The sequence below is a fragment of the Callionymus lyra genome, chromosome 15 (assembly GCF_982586985.1).
Source record: "Callionymus lyra chromosome 15, fCalLyr1.hap1.1, whole genome shotgun sequence".
Taxonomy (NCBI): domain Eukaryota; kingdom Metazoa; phylum Chordata; class Actinopteri; order Syngnathiformes; family Callionymidae; genus Callionymus; species Callionymus lyra.
In genome coordinates, this window is record NC_141832.1 from 1221764 (window position 1) to 1236763 (window position 15000).

General features: G+C 45.1%; 2 protein-coding genes across 2 annotated transcripts; both read right to left on the minus strand.

The window, feature by feature from the left end:
- Window positions 1-760: 760 nt before the first annotated feature.
- Window positions 761-1526, minus strand: LOC148064342 (uncharacterized; the record flags this gene model as incomplete). Its single annotated transcript, XM_087809316.1, is given in 4 exon segments — window positions 761-789; window positions 844-883; window positions 997-1098; window positions 1424-1526. Coding segments are annotated over 3 exon segments (166 nt in total), but the record flags the coding sequence as incomplete, so codon positions are not given.
- Window positions 1527-3021: 1495 nt separating this feature from the next.
- On the minus strand, window positions 3022-14920 carry spns1 (SPNS lysolipid transporter 1, lysophospholipid). Its single transcript, XM_087809369.1, has 13 exons — window positions 14739-14920; window positions 11868-12079; window positions 9928-9993; window positions 9739-9875; window positions 9522-9673; window positions 8361-8427; window positions 8157-8299; window positions 6985-7137; window positions 6737-6926; window positions 5785-5850; window positions 3518-3616; window positions 3271-3439; window positions 3022-3213 (listed from the first exon to the last, which is right to left on the minus strand). Exons 2-13 carry the CDS (start codon window positions 12067-12069, stop codon window positions 3146-3148), a joined length of 1512 nt encoding a protein of 503 aa, XP_087665495.1. The 5' UTR covers window positions 12070-12079; window positions 14739-14920; the 3' UTR covers window positions 3022-3145.
- Between the last annotated feature and the right edge of the window lie 80 nt (window positions 14921-15000).

Sequence of the window (15000 nt, forward strand, 5' to 3'; positions counted from 1 at the left end):
CATCACCATCATCATCATCATCACCATCATCATCACCATCATCATCACCATCATCATCTTCATCATCTTCATCATCATCATCTTCATCTTCATCTTCATCATCATCTTTATCTTTATCTTCATCATCATCATCATCACCATCATCATAATCATCACCATCTTCATCTTCATCATCATCTTCATCTTCATCTTCATCATCACCTTCATCATCATCTTCATCATCTTCATCCTCATCATCACCATCATCATCACCATCATCTTCATCATCATTTTCATCTTCATCTTCATCATCATCTTCATCATCATCTTCATCTTCATCCTCATCATCACCATCATAATCATCACCATCATCATCATCATCATCACCATCATCATCACCATCATCTTCATCATCAGCTTCATCATCATTTTCATCTTCATCTTCATCATCATCTTCATCATCATCTTCATCATCTTCATCTTCATCTTTCATCATCATCATCATCTTAATCATCTTCATCTTCATCCTCATCATCACCATCATCATCACCATCATCTTCATCATCATCTTCATCTTCATCTTCATCTTCATCATCTTCATTATCATCTTCATCATCTTCATCATCATCTTCATCACCATCATCACCATCATCATCACCATTATCTTCATCATCATTTTCATCTTCATCTTCATCATCTTCATCATCATCTTCATCATCATCTTCATCACCATCATCATCATCATCATCATCTTCATCACATACTCTCTGAATGATCTTACGTTGGCTGATGAGATGAAACTCTGACGACCTGAAGACACAAATGTTAGAAGAAAGAATGTTTTGCTCGTGAACTTTGACCTACATGATGATGTCTTCAACCGTCCTGACCTGAGGGATGGACTCTGGAGACACACACACACACACACACACACACACACACACACACACACACACACACACACACTTGTGAACCAACTATCAACGCCTCTGTTGAGTCTAATGTCATCAGCGTCACCTTGTGGCCACCGCTTGAAACAGTTCACACAGGTGGTCGCCACGACAACCAGCGACACCAGGAAGACAGTTGCCATGACGATCCAGGAGACGTCCATCACACCTGTGGAGAGAGAGTGCACAGAAGATCCATGACGGATCGTGGAGGAAAAGAAGAGCTGAGCCAGAAGGCCTGGATTTGCTCCAGCGACTGACGTCATGACACTGTGGCTCGAGAACATCTCGTGAGCCTGAGAGCTGAAGCACGAAGAGAACGCCGTCGCCCCCTCCTGGCTCATCGTCAGTCATTTAGAAACGACGTGAAATCTGGGCCAGAACCGGGTCACGGGTCACCTCTGACCCCACGTGTCTGATCGATGACCACCAGGAGGGTCAGACTTGGAACTTGGGGTCACCTCCAGGTGCATGCTGGGAAGCGAGTGACTCACCTGAAGGCTGGAGAGCGAGGAGTCGGGTCTGCTCGGGTCGGAACCGTTTCCTCTCGACGACTGGAGCGGCAGTGACGCGCCCCAAACTCTCCACCCAGCTTCTGCGAGGGCGTCGACGTCACGACCCGCCATCAGATCTAGAACCCACACGAGCATGCTGGGAAACTCGACGGTTGCTCCGCCGGCGTGTCGACCAATCAGGAGCCCGCGTCTCCTCTTCGACATCTCTCATCTGCTGACAGGAAACCACACGACAGGAAGCCGCCGCCGCCGCTCGGCGAGGGGCGGTGGTGTCGGAGGAGGGGCGTGATCGGAGGTCAAAGGTCGGGCCATCAGCAGCTAACCTTTAACAGTCGCCCCCCTCAGGAACGCATGGGTATAACAAGTAGACTCTCGTCAATGAACACGTCATCATGTCGCCATGGAAACAGAACTGTGGTTGAACATCACTTTCATCAAAATATTAAATGATAGATTAACATGTTTTTATTTATCTAAATGTGTTTAAGGATTCAATTACTTATTTGAATAATTGAATTTGATTAAGTATTTAGAGGCATTTTTATCATTTAAATGTTCATAATTCGATAGATTTTCATTTGTTTTTCGATTTAGTTACAAAATATTCAAAGACTTTGAGATTAAAAAACTAATTTATTCAAAATAATGAAAATTCAACCTTCAAATCATCAAATACATTATTAGATTAAAAACAAACTGAACTTTTAAACAAACAATAGAATTTAATTATTCCGATAAAATATTTAAAACATTTCAATACGCTGACGCCACCTCTGGTACAAGTTAGTATTACAAGCGGTAGAAACAACGCTGTGTCGCCATGGTAACGAGCTCACAAAGATCATGGTTACCATAGAAACATTTATTTGCACCAATAAAAAGACAGTACAAGTCATCTTTAAAAATAATCCTCTACGTCCCGACGTTAAAGTTCTCGAGTCAAACAATTAAATTAAAAAATTAGAGTTTGAGTATAAAATCTGTCCTCAAGGCGGCGCCGGAGAGCGTCCACGAGGAGGCGGGGTCAGACGAGGAGGAGGCGGGGTCAGACGAGGAGGAGGCGGGGTCAGACGAGGAGGAGGCGGGGTCAGACGAGGAGGAGGCGGGTCAGACGAGGAGGAGGCGGGGTCAGACGAGGAGGAGGCGGGTCAGACGAGGAGGAGGCGGGGTCAGACGAGGAGGAGGCGGGTCAGACGAGGAGGAGGCGGGGTCAGACGAGGAGGAGGCGGGTCAGACGAGGAGGAGGCGGGTCAGACGAGGAGGAGGCGGGTCAGACGAGGAGGAGGCGGGGTCAGACGAGGAGGAGGCGGGGTCAGACGAGGAGGAGGCGGGTCAGACGAGGAGGAGGCGGGGTCAGACGAGGAGGAGGCGGGGTCAGACGAGGAGGAGGCGGGGTCAGACGAGGAGGAGGCGGGTCAGACGAGGAGGAGGCGGGTCAGACGAGGAGGAGGCGGGGTCAGACGAGGAGGAGGCGGGGTCAGACAAGGAGGAGGCGGGTCAGACGAGGAGGAGGCGGGTCAGACGAGGAGGAGGCGGGTCAGACGAGGAGGAGGCGGGTCAGACGAGGAGGAGGCGGGGTCAGACAAGGAGGAGGCGGGTCAGACGAGGAGGAGGCGGGTCAGACGAGGAGGAGGCGGGGTCAGACGAGGAGGAGGCGGGTCAGACGAGGAGGAGGCGGGGTCAGACGAGGAGGAGGCGGGGTCAGATGAGGACGCTGGACACGGGGACCCGAGTGGACCTGCCGCTCTTCGGGACCACGATGGGCTCGTCTGTGGAAGCAGAAGGTTAGAGGCTCGGTCGCAGACAGGAAGGGGCGGAGTCTTCACCTGCGGGGGCGCGGCTCTCCGCCCGCTGCCGGTCGCCCTCGACGAAGAGCGCCGTGGCGAGGAAGAAGGCTCCGCCCACCACGGCCACGAAGGAGCACAGCAGCAGAGACAGCTGCAGCGAGCGGAACTGCCACATGTAGGAGTCGTTCTGCCGCAGGGAGTCGGACACCTGAGGAGCATAGTGACACGTGAGCAGACGTGACCCCTGATGACCCCTGACGACCCCTGATGACCCCACAAGACTCACCACTCCGATCAGGTACGGACTTCCTGCGTCGCCCAGCAGGTGAGAGACGACGATCTGAAGAGCCTCAGCTGTGGAGCGTCGAGTCGGAACGACTACGTACTGAGGAGAGAAGATGATGAAGATGAAGAGGATGATGACGATGATGAAGATGATGACGTTAATGATGACATTGATGATGAAGATGATGAAGATGATGATGACATTGATGATGATGAAGGTGAAGATAAAGATGATGATGACATTGAAGATGATGATGATGATGATGAAGGTGAAGATAAAGATGATGATGACATTGAAGATGATGATGATGATGATGAAGGTGAAGATAAAGATGATGATGACAATGAAGGTGAAGATAAAGATGATGATGACATTGAAGATGATGATGATGATGACGATGATGATGACGATGATGAAGATGACGATGATGAAGATGATGATGATGACGTTGATGATGACGATGAAGATAAAGATGATGACATTGATGATGATGAAGGTGAAGATAAAGTTGATGACATTGATGATGATGATGATGATGATGAAGGTGAAGATAAAGATGATGAAGATGATGATGATGACGTTGATGATGACGATGATGATGATGATGATGAAGATAAAGATGAAGATGATGATGACATTGATGATGATGAAGGTGAAGATAAAGTTGATGACATTGATGATGATGATGATGATGATGAAGGTGAAGATAAAGATGATGAAGATGATGATGATGATGACGTTGATGATGACGATGATGATGATGACATTGATGATGATGATGATGAAGATAAAGATGAAGATGATGATGACATTGATGATGATGAAGGTGAAGATAAAGTTGATGACATTGATGATGATGATGATGATGAAGGTGAAGATAAAGATGATGATGATAATGATGTTGATGATGATGATGACGTTGATGATGATGACATTGATGATGATGATGATGAAGATAAAGATGATGATGATAAAGATGATGATGATGATGATGAAGGTGAAGATAAAGATGATGATGATGATGAAGGTGAAGATAAAGATGATGATGATGATGAAGATAAAGATGATGATGATGATGATGAAGATGATTATGATGAAGGTGAAGATAAAGATGATGATGATGATGAAGGTGAAGATAAAGATGATGATGATGAAGGTGAAGATAAAGATAAAGATGATGATGAAGATAAAGATGATGAAGATGAAGAAGATGATGATGATGAAGGTGAAGATAAAGATGATGATGAAGGTGAAGATAAAGATGATGATGATGATAAAGATGATGATGAAGGTGAAGATAAAGAAGATGATGATAAAGGTGATGATGATGATGATGAAGGTGAAGATAAAGATGATGATGAAGGTGAAGATAAAGATGATGATGATGATGAAGGTGAAGATAAAGATGATGATGATGATGATGATGAAGATAAAGAAGATGATGATAAAGGTGATGATGATGATGAAGGTGAAGATAAAGATGATGATGATGATGATGATGATGATGAAGATAAAGAAGATGATGATAAAGGTGATGATGATGATGATGAAGGTGAAGATAAAGATGATGATGAAGGTGAAGATAAAGATGATGATGATGATGAAGGTGAAGATAAAGATGATGATGATGATGATGATGAAGATAAAGAAGATGATGATAAAGGTGATGATGATGATGAAGGTGAAGATAAAGATGATGATGATGATGATGAAGATCAAATTTTAACATTTCAATAGTTTTCTTTGATAAATAAAGACATTTAAAAAAGTAAAAATGTTATTTTACTTTTTTAAATGTTGACTTTTAACTGAAAAGTTTTTTGTTTTTTTAGCTTTTAAAAACATATTTAATTCAATAATTCATGTATGTACGTGTGTTTGTGATATTTTAATTATAATAATCACTTAATAATTGAATATTTTTAACTCAGTTTCAAATGAAAATGTTCTAGTTAGTATTAGGATCTACTGGATCACATGATCATCTTCATGTCACATGATTGGCTGAGAGATCAGTAGCTGTTGGTTCAGTCTAGTGACTATTATAACGTTTATATTGAATTTAAACCAATAACAATTAAAAACTATTGATTTTACAAAATATATATTTTTATTATTGGAATTAAAATATTAAACTCTGTGTAAAAACGTTTTAATTCATTTTGAAAATATTAAATTTTTGATACATTATAAAAATAGAAAAACAAACTATATTGAATGAAAAATAACAAAATATTTAATGTTTTAAATCAAACATCGTGACTCACCAGCAGGATGTCGGCGACGATGGCCCAGTTCATGGACAGGAAGGTGTTCCCGAGGAAGATGAACACCTGCGGACACACCATCAGGGGTCACATCACATCATCAGGGGTCACATCACATCATCAGGGGTCACATCACATCATCAGGGGTCACATGACATCATCAGGAGTCAAATGACATCATCAGGGGTCACATGACATCATCGGGGGGTCACGATGACATCATCAGGGGTCACGATGACATCATCGGGGGGTCACGATGACATCATCGGGGGTCACATGACATTATCAGGAGTCAAATGACATCATCAGGGGTCACATGACATCATCGGGGGGTCACGATGACATCATCAGGGGTCACGATGACATCATCGGGGGGTCACGATGACATCATCGGGGGTCACATGACATTATCAGGAGTCAAATGACATCATCAGGGGTCACATGACATCATCGGGGGGTCACGATGACATCATCGGGGGGTCACGATGACATCATCGGGGGGTCACGATGACATCATCAGGGGGTCACGATGACATCATCAGGGGGTCACATGACATCATCAGGGGGTCACATGACATCATCAGGGGGTCACATGACATCATCAGGGGGTCACCATGACATCATCAGGGGGTCACATGACATCATCAGGGGGTCACCATGACATCATCAGGGGTCACATGACATCATCAGGGGTCACATGACATCATCAGGGGGTCACGATGACATCATCAGGGGTCACATGACATCATCAGGGGGTCACGATGGCATCATCAGGGGTCACATGACATCATCAGGGGGTCACATGACATCATCAGGGGGTCACGATGACATCATCAGGGGTCACATGACATCATCAGGGGGTCACGATGACATCATCAGGGGTCACATGACATCATCAGGGGTCACATGACATCATCAAGGGGTCACGATGGCGTGCGGCGGCGCGACTCACGTAGGTGGCGACTCTGCTGGCCTCGGCGAACACGATGGCGAGGTACAGGAAGGGCGCCGACAGGAGGAGGCCGGCGGCGCACACCAGCGGGTCGGCTCTGGGCGTCTTGGACTTCAGGCGCCGGCTCAGCTGGACGCCGCTGGCCACGCCCAGAATCCCCGTCACACACGTGATGATGCCGAAGATCAGGCTGCAGGTGCGAACACGTTAGCGGGAGCGAACACGCTAGCGGGTCAGGCGGGGGTCACCTGTCGTTGGAGCTGCAGTGACCGTCCACGCATGGCGCCCTCTCCCCGCTGAACACGGCGGCCCGCAGCAGGAAGGTGGGGGCCCAGAGGGCGAGGGAGCCGGTGACGAAGGCCACGGCGGTGAAGCCGAAGGTGGACAGCATGAAGCTGCGGCTGCGGGCGACATGTTGGCGACATGTTAGCGAGGACGGCAACATGTTAGCGACATGTTAGCGAGGACGGCGACATGTTAGCGACATGTTAGCGAGGACGGCGACATGTTAGCGAGGACGGCGACATGTTAGCGAGGACGGCGACATGTTAGCGACATGTTAGCGAGGACGGCGACATGTTAGCAACATGTTAGCGAGGACGGCGACATGTTAGCGAGGACGGCGACATGTTACCGAGGACTGCGACATGTTAGCGACATGTTAGCAAGGACGGCGACATGTTAGCGAGGACGGCGACATGTTAGCGAGGACGGCGACATGTTAGCGAGGACGGCGACATGTTAGCGAGGACGGCGACACTTAGCGAGGACGGCGACATGTTACCGAGGACTGCGACATGTTAGCGACATGTTACCGAGGACGGCGACATGTTAGCGACATGTTAGCGAGGACGCGACCTGTTAGCGAGGACGGCGACATGTTACCGAGGACTGCGACATGTTAGCGACATGTTAGCGAGGACGGCGACATGTTAGCGAGGACGGCGACATGTTAGCGAGGACGGCGACATGTTAGCGAGGACGGCGACATGTTAGCGAGGACGGCGACATGTTAGCAAGGATGGCGACATGTTAGCGAGGACGGCGACATGTTAACGAGGACGGCGACATGTTAACGAGGATGGCGACATGTTAACGAGGACGGCGACATGTTAGCGAGGACTGCGACATGTTAGCGAGGACGGCGACATGTTAACGAGGACGGCGACATGTTAACGAGGATGGCGACATGTTAGCGAGGACGGCGACATGTTAGCGAGGACGGCGACATGTTAGCGAGGACGGCGACATGTTAGCGAGGACGGCGACATGTTAGCGAGGACGGCGACATGTTAGCGAGGACGGCGACATGTTAGCGAGGACGGCGACATGTTAGCGAGGACGGCGACATGTTAGCGAGGACGGCGACATGTTAGCGAGGACGGCGACATGTTAGCGAGGACGGCGGCGGCGCACGTACTTGTGACTCAGCGCCCGCAGGTCCGCCAGCCAGCTGGTGTGCTGCAGCTGCTGGTCCGGTCGCTCCTCCACGGCGCCGCGCTTGGGCTCCTGGACCACGAAGACCAGCAGGAAGACGGCGACGAGTCCCAGCGCCGGCGTCACCTGAGCGGAGAGTTGATGGTTCAACGCCGAGTCGATGACAGCAGGAAGTTGAAGAACGTACCCTCAGAGCCCAGTGCCAGTCGTCTGCCAGGTTCCCGACCTGAGAGCCCACGATGTAGCCCAGACCACTGCACACACACACACACCCACACACACACACACACACACACACACACACACGCACGCACACACACACACACGCACACACACACACACACACACACACACACACACACACACACACACACACACACACACACACACACACACACACACGCACACGCACACGCACACGCACACGCACACGCACACGCACACGCACACGCACACACGTCAGTGTCTCTTTAAGGTGTTTGTGAGAGTGTGTACGAGTGTTTCTTTGTGTTGATCTCTGTGCGTTTGTCTGTGTTTTTTCCTCCTGTGTGTGTGTGTGTGTGTGTGTCCAAGTGATGTGTGTCTATAAATGATGTGTGTGTGTCTACAGGAGTATGTGTGTGTCTACAGGAGTATGTGTGTGTGTCTATAAGTGTGTGTGTCTACAGGAGTATGTGTGTGTGTCTATAAGTGTGTGTGTGTGTCTACAGGAGTATGTGTGTGTGTCTATAAGTGATGTGTGTCTACAGGAGTATGTGTGTGTGTCTATAAGTGATGTGTGTCTACAGGAGTATGTGTGTGTGTCTATAAGTGTGTGTGTCTACAGGAGTATGTGTGTGTGTCTATAAGTGTGTGTGTCTACAGGAGTATGTGTGCGTGTCTATAAGTGTGTGTGTCTACAGGAGTATGTGTGTGTGTCTATAAGTGATGTGTGTCTACAGGAGTATGTGTGTGTGTCTATAAGTGTGTGTGTCTACAGGAGTATGTGTGCGTGTCTATAAGTGTGTGTGTCTACAGGAGTATGTGTGTGTGTCTATAAGTGATGTGTGTCTACAGGAGTATGTGTATGTGTCTATAAGTGTGTGTGTCTACAGGAGTATGTGTGTGTGTCTATAAGTGATGTGTGTCTACAGGAGTATGTGTATGTGTCTATAAGTGTGTGTGTCTACAGGAGTATGTGTGCGTGTCTATAAGTGTGTGTGTCTACAGGAGTATGTGTGTGTGTCTATAAGTGATGTGTGTCTACAGGAGTATGTGTGTGTGTCTATAAGTGTGTGTGTGTCTATAAGTGATGTGTGTCTCTAAGTGTGTGTCTATAAGTGTGTGTGTCTCTAAGTGTGTGTCTGACCTGCCCACTGGGATGGCGAAGTAGAAGATGGACAGCATGTTGGTTCTCCTCTCCTTCACGTAGAGGTCAGCGATGATGGTGGGCGCGATGGTGGAGTAACTGGCCTCGCCGACGCCCACCAGCCCGCGGGTCAGCAGCAGAGCCCAGAAGTGCTGCAGACACGTGGAGGTCAGGAGGAGAAGCGTGAGGAGAACCTCCAGGAGCTCCTGGTGCTCACCTCTCTCTGGATGAAGGAGGAGCCCAGAGTGACCACGGACCAGAACAAGATGCCCACGCTCATGATGTACTTCCTGTTGTGACGGTCGCCTAGGTAACCGAACACCGGCGCCAGGAACATGTAGCTGCAGATGAAGACTGCGGGCGGCGTTCAGATCACGTGACCAGGTCATGTGACGCGAGGGCTTACCTGTCTGCAGCAGACCTGACTTCTCATCGTCGATGCCGAAGTAGTGCTCGATGTCAGGGAGGACGCCTGGGAATAGAACCCACAACTCAACACCTGACACACAACAGCTCCAGACAACAGTCAGCACTTTCATGAGGAAGTGAGAGTGTAGAGGTCATGTTGTGTTCATGTTGTGTTCATGTTGTGTTCATGTTGTGTTCATGTTGTGTTCATGTTGTGTTCATGTTGTGTTCATGTTGTGTTCATGTTGTGTTGTTGTCGTGTTCATGTTGTGTTGTTGTCGTGTTCATGTTGTGTTGTTGTCGTGTTCATGTTGTGTTCATGTTGTGTTCATGTTGTGTTCATGTTGTGTTCATGTTGTGTTCATTTTGTGTTCATGTTGTGTTCATGTTGTGTTGTTGTCGTGTTCATGTTGTGTTCATGTTGTGTTCATGTTGTGTTCATGTTGTGTTCATGTTGTGTTCATGTTGTGTTGTTGTCGTGTTCATGTTGTGTTGTTGTCGTGTTCATGTTGTGATGTTGTCGTGTTCATGTTGTGTTGTTGTCGTGTTCATGTTGTGTTGATGTTGTGTTGATGTTGTGTTGTTGTTGTGTTGATGTTGTGTTGATGTTGTGTTGATGTTGTGTTGTTGTTGTGTTGATGTTGTGTTGATGTTGTGTTGATGTTGTGTTGATGTTGTGTTGATGTTGTGTTCATGTCGTGTTCATGTTGTGTTCATGTCGTGTTCATGTCGTGTTCATGTCGTGTTCATGTTGTGTTGTTGTCGTGTTGATGTTGTGTTGATGTTGTGTTGATGTTGTGTTCATGTTGTGTTGATGTTGTGTTGATGTTGTGTTGATGTTGTGTTGATGTTGTGTTCATGTTGTGTTCATGTTGTGTTGATGTTGTGTTCATGTTGTGTTCATGTTGTGTTGATGTCGTGTTGATGTTGTGTTGATGTCGTGTTGATGTTGTGTTGATGTTGTGTTGATGTTGTGTTGATGCTGTGTTGATGTTGTGTTCATGTTGTGTTGTTGTCGTGTTCATGTTATGTTGTTGTCGTGTTCATGTTGTGTTGATGTTGTGTTGTTGTCATGTTGATGTTGTGTTGTTGTCGTGTTGATGTTGTGTTGATGTTGTGTTGATGTTGTGTTGATGTTGTGTTGATGTTGTGTTGATGTTGTGTTGATGTTGTGTTGATGTTGTGTTGATGTTGTGTTGATGTCGTGTTGTTGTCGTGTTGTTGTAGTGTTGATGTTGTGTTGATGTTGTGTTGTTGTTGTGTTGATGTTGTGTTGATGTTGTGTTGTTGTGTTCATGTTGATGTTGTGTTGTTGTCGTGTTGATGTTGTGTTGATGTTGTGTTGATGTTGTGTTGATGTTGTGTTGATGTTGTGTTGATGTTGTGTTGATGTTGTGTTCATGTTGTGTTCATGTTGTGTTGTTGTCGTGTTCATGTTGTGTTGTTGTCGTGTTGATGTTGTGTTGTTGTGTTCATGTTGTGTTCATGTTGTGTTGTTGTCGTGTTCATGTTGTGTTGTTGTCGTGTTCATGTTGTGTTGTGTTGATGTTGTGTTGATGTTGTGTTGTCGTGTTGATGTTGTGTTGTTGTTGTGTTGATGTTGTGTTGTCGTGTTGATGTTGTGTTGATGTTGTGTTCATGTTGTGTTCATGTTGTGTTCATGTTGTGTTGTTGTCGTGTTGATGTTGTGTTGTTGTCGTGTTGATGTTGTGTTGATGTTGTGTTGATGTTGTGTTGATGTTGTTGTTGTTGTGTTGATGTTGTGTTGTCGTGTTGATGTTGTGTTGTCGTGTTGATGTTGTGTTGATGTTGTGTTCATGTTGTGTTGTTGTCGTGGTCATGTTGTGTTGTTGTCGTGTTGATGTTGTGTTGATGTTGTGTTGTCGTGTTGATGTTGTGTTGTCATGTTGTGTTGTGTTGTTGTGTTGTTGTGTTGACCTGCGACGGTGAAGCGGTCCATGTAGTTGAGCAGGTTGATGTAACACAGGACCAGGACGGTCAGCACGGCTCGGCTGGACGTCACGCCGCTGCCCCCCCCCTCCCCCTCCTCCTGAGGGGCGTGGTCCCGCTCCTCTGGCTCCTCCCCCTCGCTGTCCTCCGAGAAGAAGGGCGTGGTGTCAGAGGTTTGATTGACAGACATGGCGGCTCCTCTGCGGTGAAGAAGAGATTTCAGTCAAACTTCCTGTTCAAACGTTTAACTTTTGGTTCTGGTTCTGTTGTGGAAGCGACCCGAACATGAAGGGAACCATGTCGTTTCACTTTGAGTGTTTTTAATAATAATGTTCAAGTTTAAAGAACAAACATTACTCACTATACCGGGTGGATATTTGACAGCACTGTATCGATGATTTATGCAAAGGTATTTTGTCTTTAAACCACATTATATTTTTAACAAAGTTATTTTATTGTTAACTCTCCAATAAACTGTGTTTTAAATAACATCGTTTTTTTATTTACAATCAACAAACTATTGTTCAGAATCAAAAACTTTTATCGTAAGGTTTTGTAAACGCATTCACGGCATTTGTTCATTTTTGTGTTGCTATTAGACTTCTGGCCTCTAGATGACAGCAGTCATTACGTCCTCCACAGCTAAAGGAAGAATGATGACTGAGGACGAGAGGATACACTGAGTCCAGCAGCTTTTAAAGCTGATGTTTGGACATATTTTGGTTTGAAAACAAATTAAAACATTTGCGACTTCGTCAAGTACTACACAATACTACACATATATCCTTGTTACTACACTATCACAACACCAGAGTCAAGTACTGGACAATACTACACATATATACTTGTTACTACACTATCACAACACCAGAGTCAAGTACTGGACAATACTTCACATATATACTTGTTACTACACTATCACAACACCAGAGTCAAGTACTGGACAATACTACACATATACACTTGTTACTACACTATCACAACACCAGAGTCAAGTACTGGACAATACTACACATATATACTTGTTACTACACTATCATAACACCAGAGTCAAGTACTGGACAATACTACACATATATACTTGTTACTACACTATCACAACACCAGAGTCAAGTACTGGACAATACTATATATATATCCTTGTTACTACACTATCACAACACCAGAGTCAAGTACTGGACAATACTACACATATATACTTGTTACTATACTATCACAACACCAGAGTCAAGTACTGGACAATACTACACATATATACGTGTTACTACACTATCACAACACCAGAGTCAAGTACTGGAAAATACTACACATATATACTTGTTACTACACTATCACAACACCAGAGTCAAGTACTGGAAAATACTACACATATATACTTGTTACTACACTATCACAACACCAGAGTCAAGTACTGGACAATACTACACATATATACTTGTTACTACACTATCACAACACCAGAGTCAAGTACTGGACAATACTACACATATATACTTGTTACTACACTATCACAACACCAGAGTCAAGTACTGGACAATACTACACATATATACTTGTTACTACACTATCACAACACCAGAGTCAAGTACTGGACAATACTACACATATATACGTGTTACTATACTATCACAACACCAGAGTCAAGTACTGGACAATACTACACATATATACTTGTTACTACACTATCACAACACCAGAGTCAAGTACTGGACAATACTACACATATATACTTGTTACTACACTATCACAACACCAGAGTCAAGTACTGGACAATACTACACATATATACGTGTTACTATACTATCACAACACCAGAGTCAAGTACTGGACAATACTACACATATATATACTTGTTACTACACTATCACAACACCAGAGTCAAGTACTGGACAATACTACACATATATACTTGTTACTACACTATCACAACACCAGAGTCAAGTACTGGACAATACTACACATATATACTTGTTACTACACTATCACAACACCAGAGTCAAGTACTGGACAATACTACACATATATACTTGTTACTACACTATCACAACACCAGAGTCAAGTACTGGACAATACTACACATATATACTTGTTACTAAACTATCACAACACCAGAGTCAAGTACTGGACAATACTACACATATATACTTGTTGTGTGTGTGTGTCTACAGGAGTATGTGTGTGTCTATGTTACTACACTATCACTATATATCACTTTATATCGTTGTATCGTGATACACATCAACACACTCTTGACGATAAACAGCCACTAATATATATATAAATGATATATTATATAATAAATATGTGTTCAGTCACAGATATAAAAGTTATCATAAATAACCAGAGGTGTGAGAAACATCTTCACGATTCTCACTTTGAATCAGTTCCTCCTGAGACTCGAACCACAGCATCTACGTAAAGATCAGTTGAACTTTGACATTTCTCAATCGAAACGTATCGATCACCGAGTGATCAGCGACTGATATCGGCGTCTGAACACATGATCAAAGGCGACCTTGCTGTCACCACGATGACGTCAAACGGAACTTAAATACATGTTATAGGAGTCAGAAACTTTTCAGTGTCGTAAACACTTTCTTGTATTTTCAGTGTCGTAAACACTTTCTTATATTTTCATTGTCGTAAACACTGTGTTGTGTCAGAAGACAAGAATGCAACAAAATGACACACAATGAAAACACAAGCAACAAAAACAAAAATAATTTCAGACAAATGTTGACTAATAAACCCGCTTTTATAAATGTTTCTCCAGACAAATCAATTGTTCTGTAAGCGATCAATGCTGTTCTTTCAAACTATGATGAAACATTAGCAGCTAACTGTTGTTAGCTTGTTTACCTTCAGGGATGACTCAGGACTTCCGGCTTCTGTCAGTCCGAAGCTGAAACTTAAAAACTTCCTCTCAGTTATAACCGACGTACGAAGCCCATGACGGGCATCTTCTCCGGGTGTCGTCGCGTCCAAGGGTGACAGACTCAGCGCAGACTCACTTGTTTTGCAGCCGCCATCCTGGACCTGAGTGAACTTCCGCTCCGCTGTTCACGTGACTCTGATAGCAGGTCACATGACCCGCGGCAGCCAATGAGAAGATGGCTTCGAG

Coding starts and splice junctions, on each gene's coding strand:
- spns1 (XM_087809369.1), bottom strand. CDS start 12,069: ATGTCTGTCAATCAAACCTCTGACACCACGCCCTTCTTCTCGGAGGAC. Junction 7,138..8,156: donor CTGCGGGCGCTGAGTCACAA/GTACGTGCGCCG, acceptor TGTCGCCCGCAG/CCGCAGCTTCATGCTGTCCA. Junction 3,617..5,784: donor TCGTCGCCGACATCCTGCTG/GTGAGTCACGAT, acceptor TTCTCTCCTCAG/TACGTAGTCGTTCCGACTCG.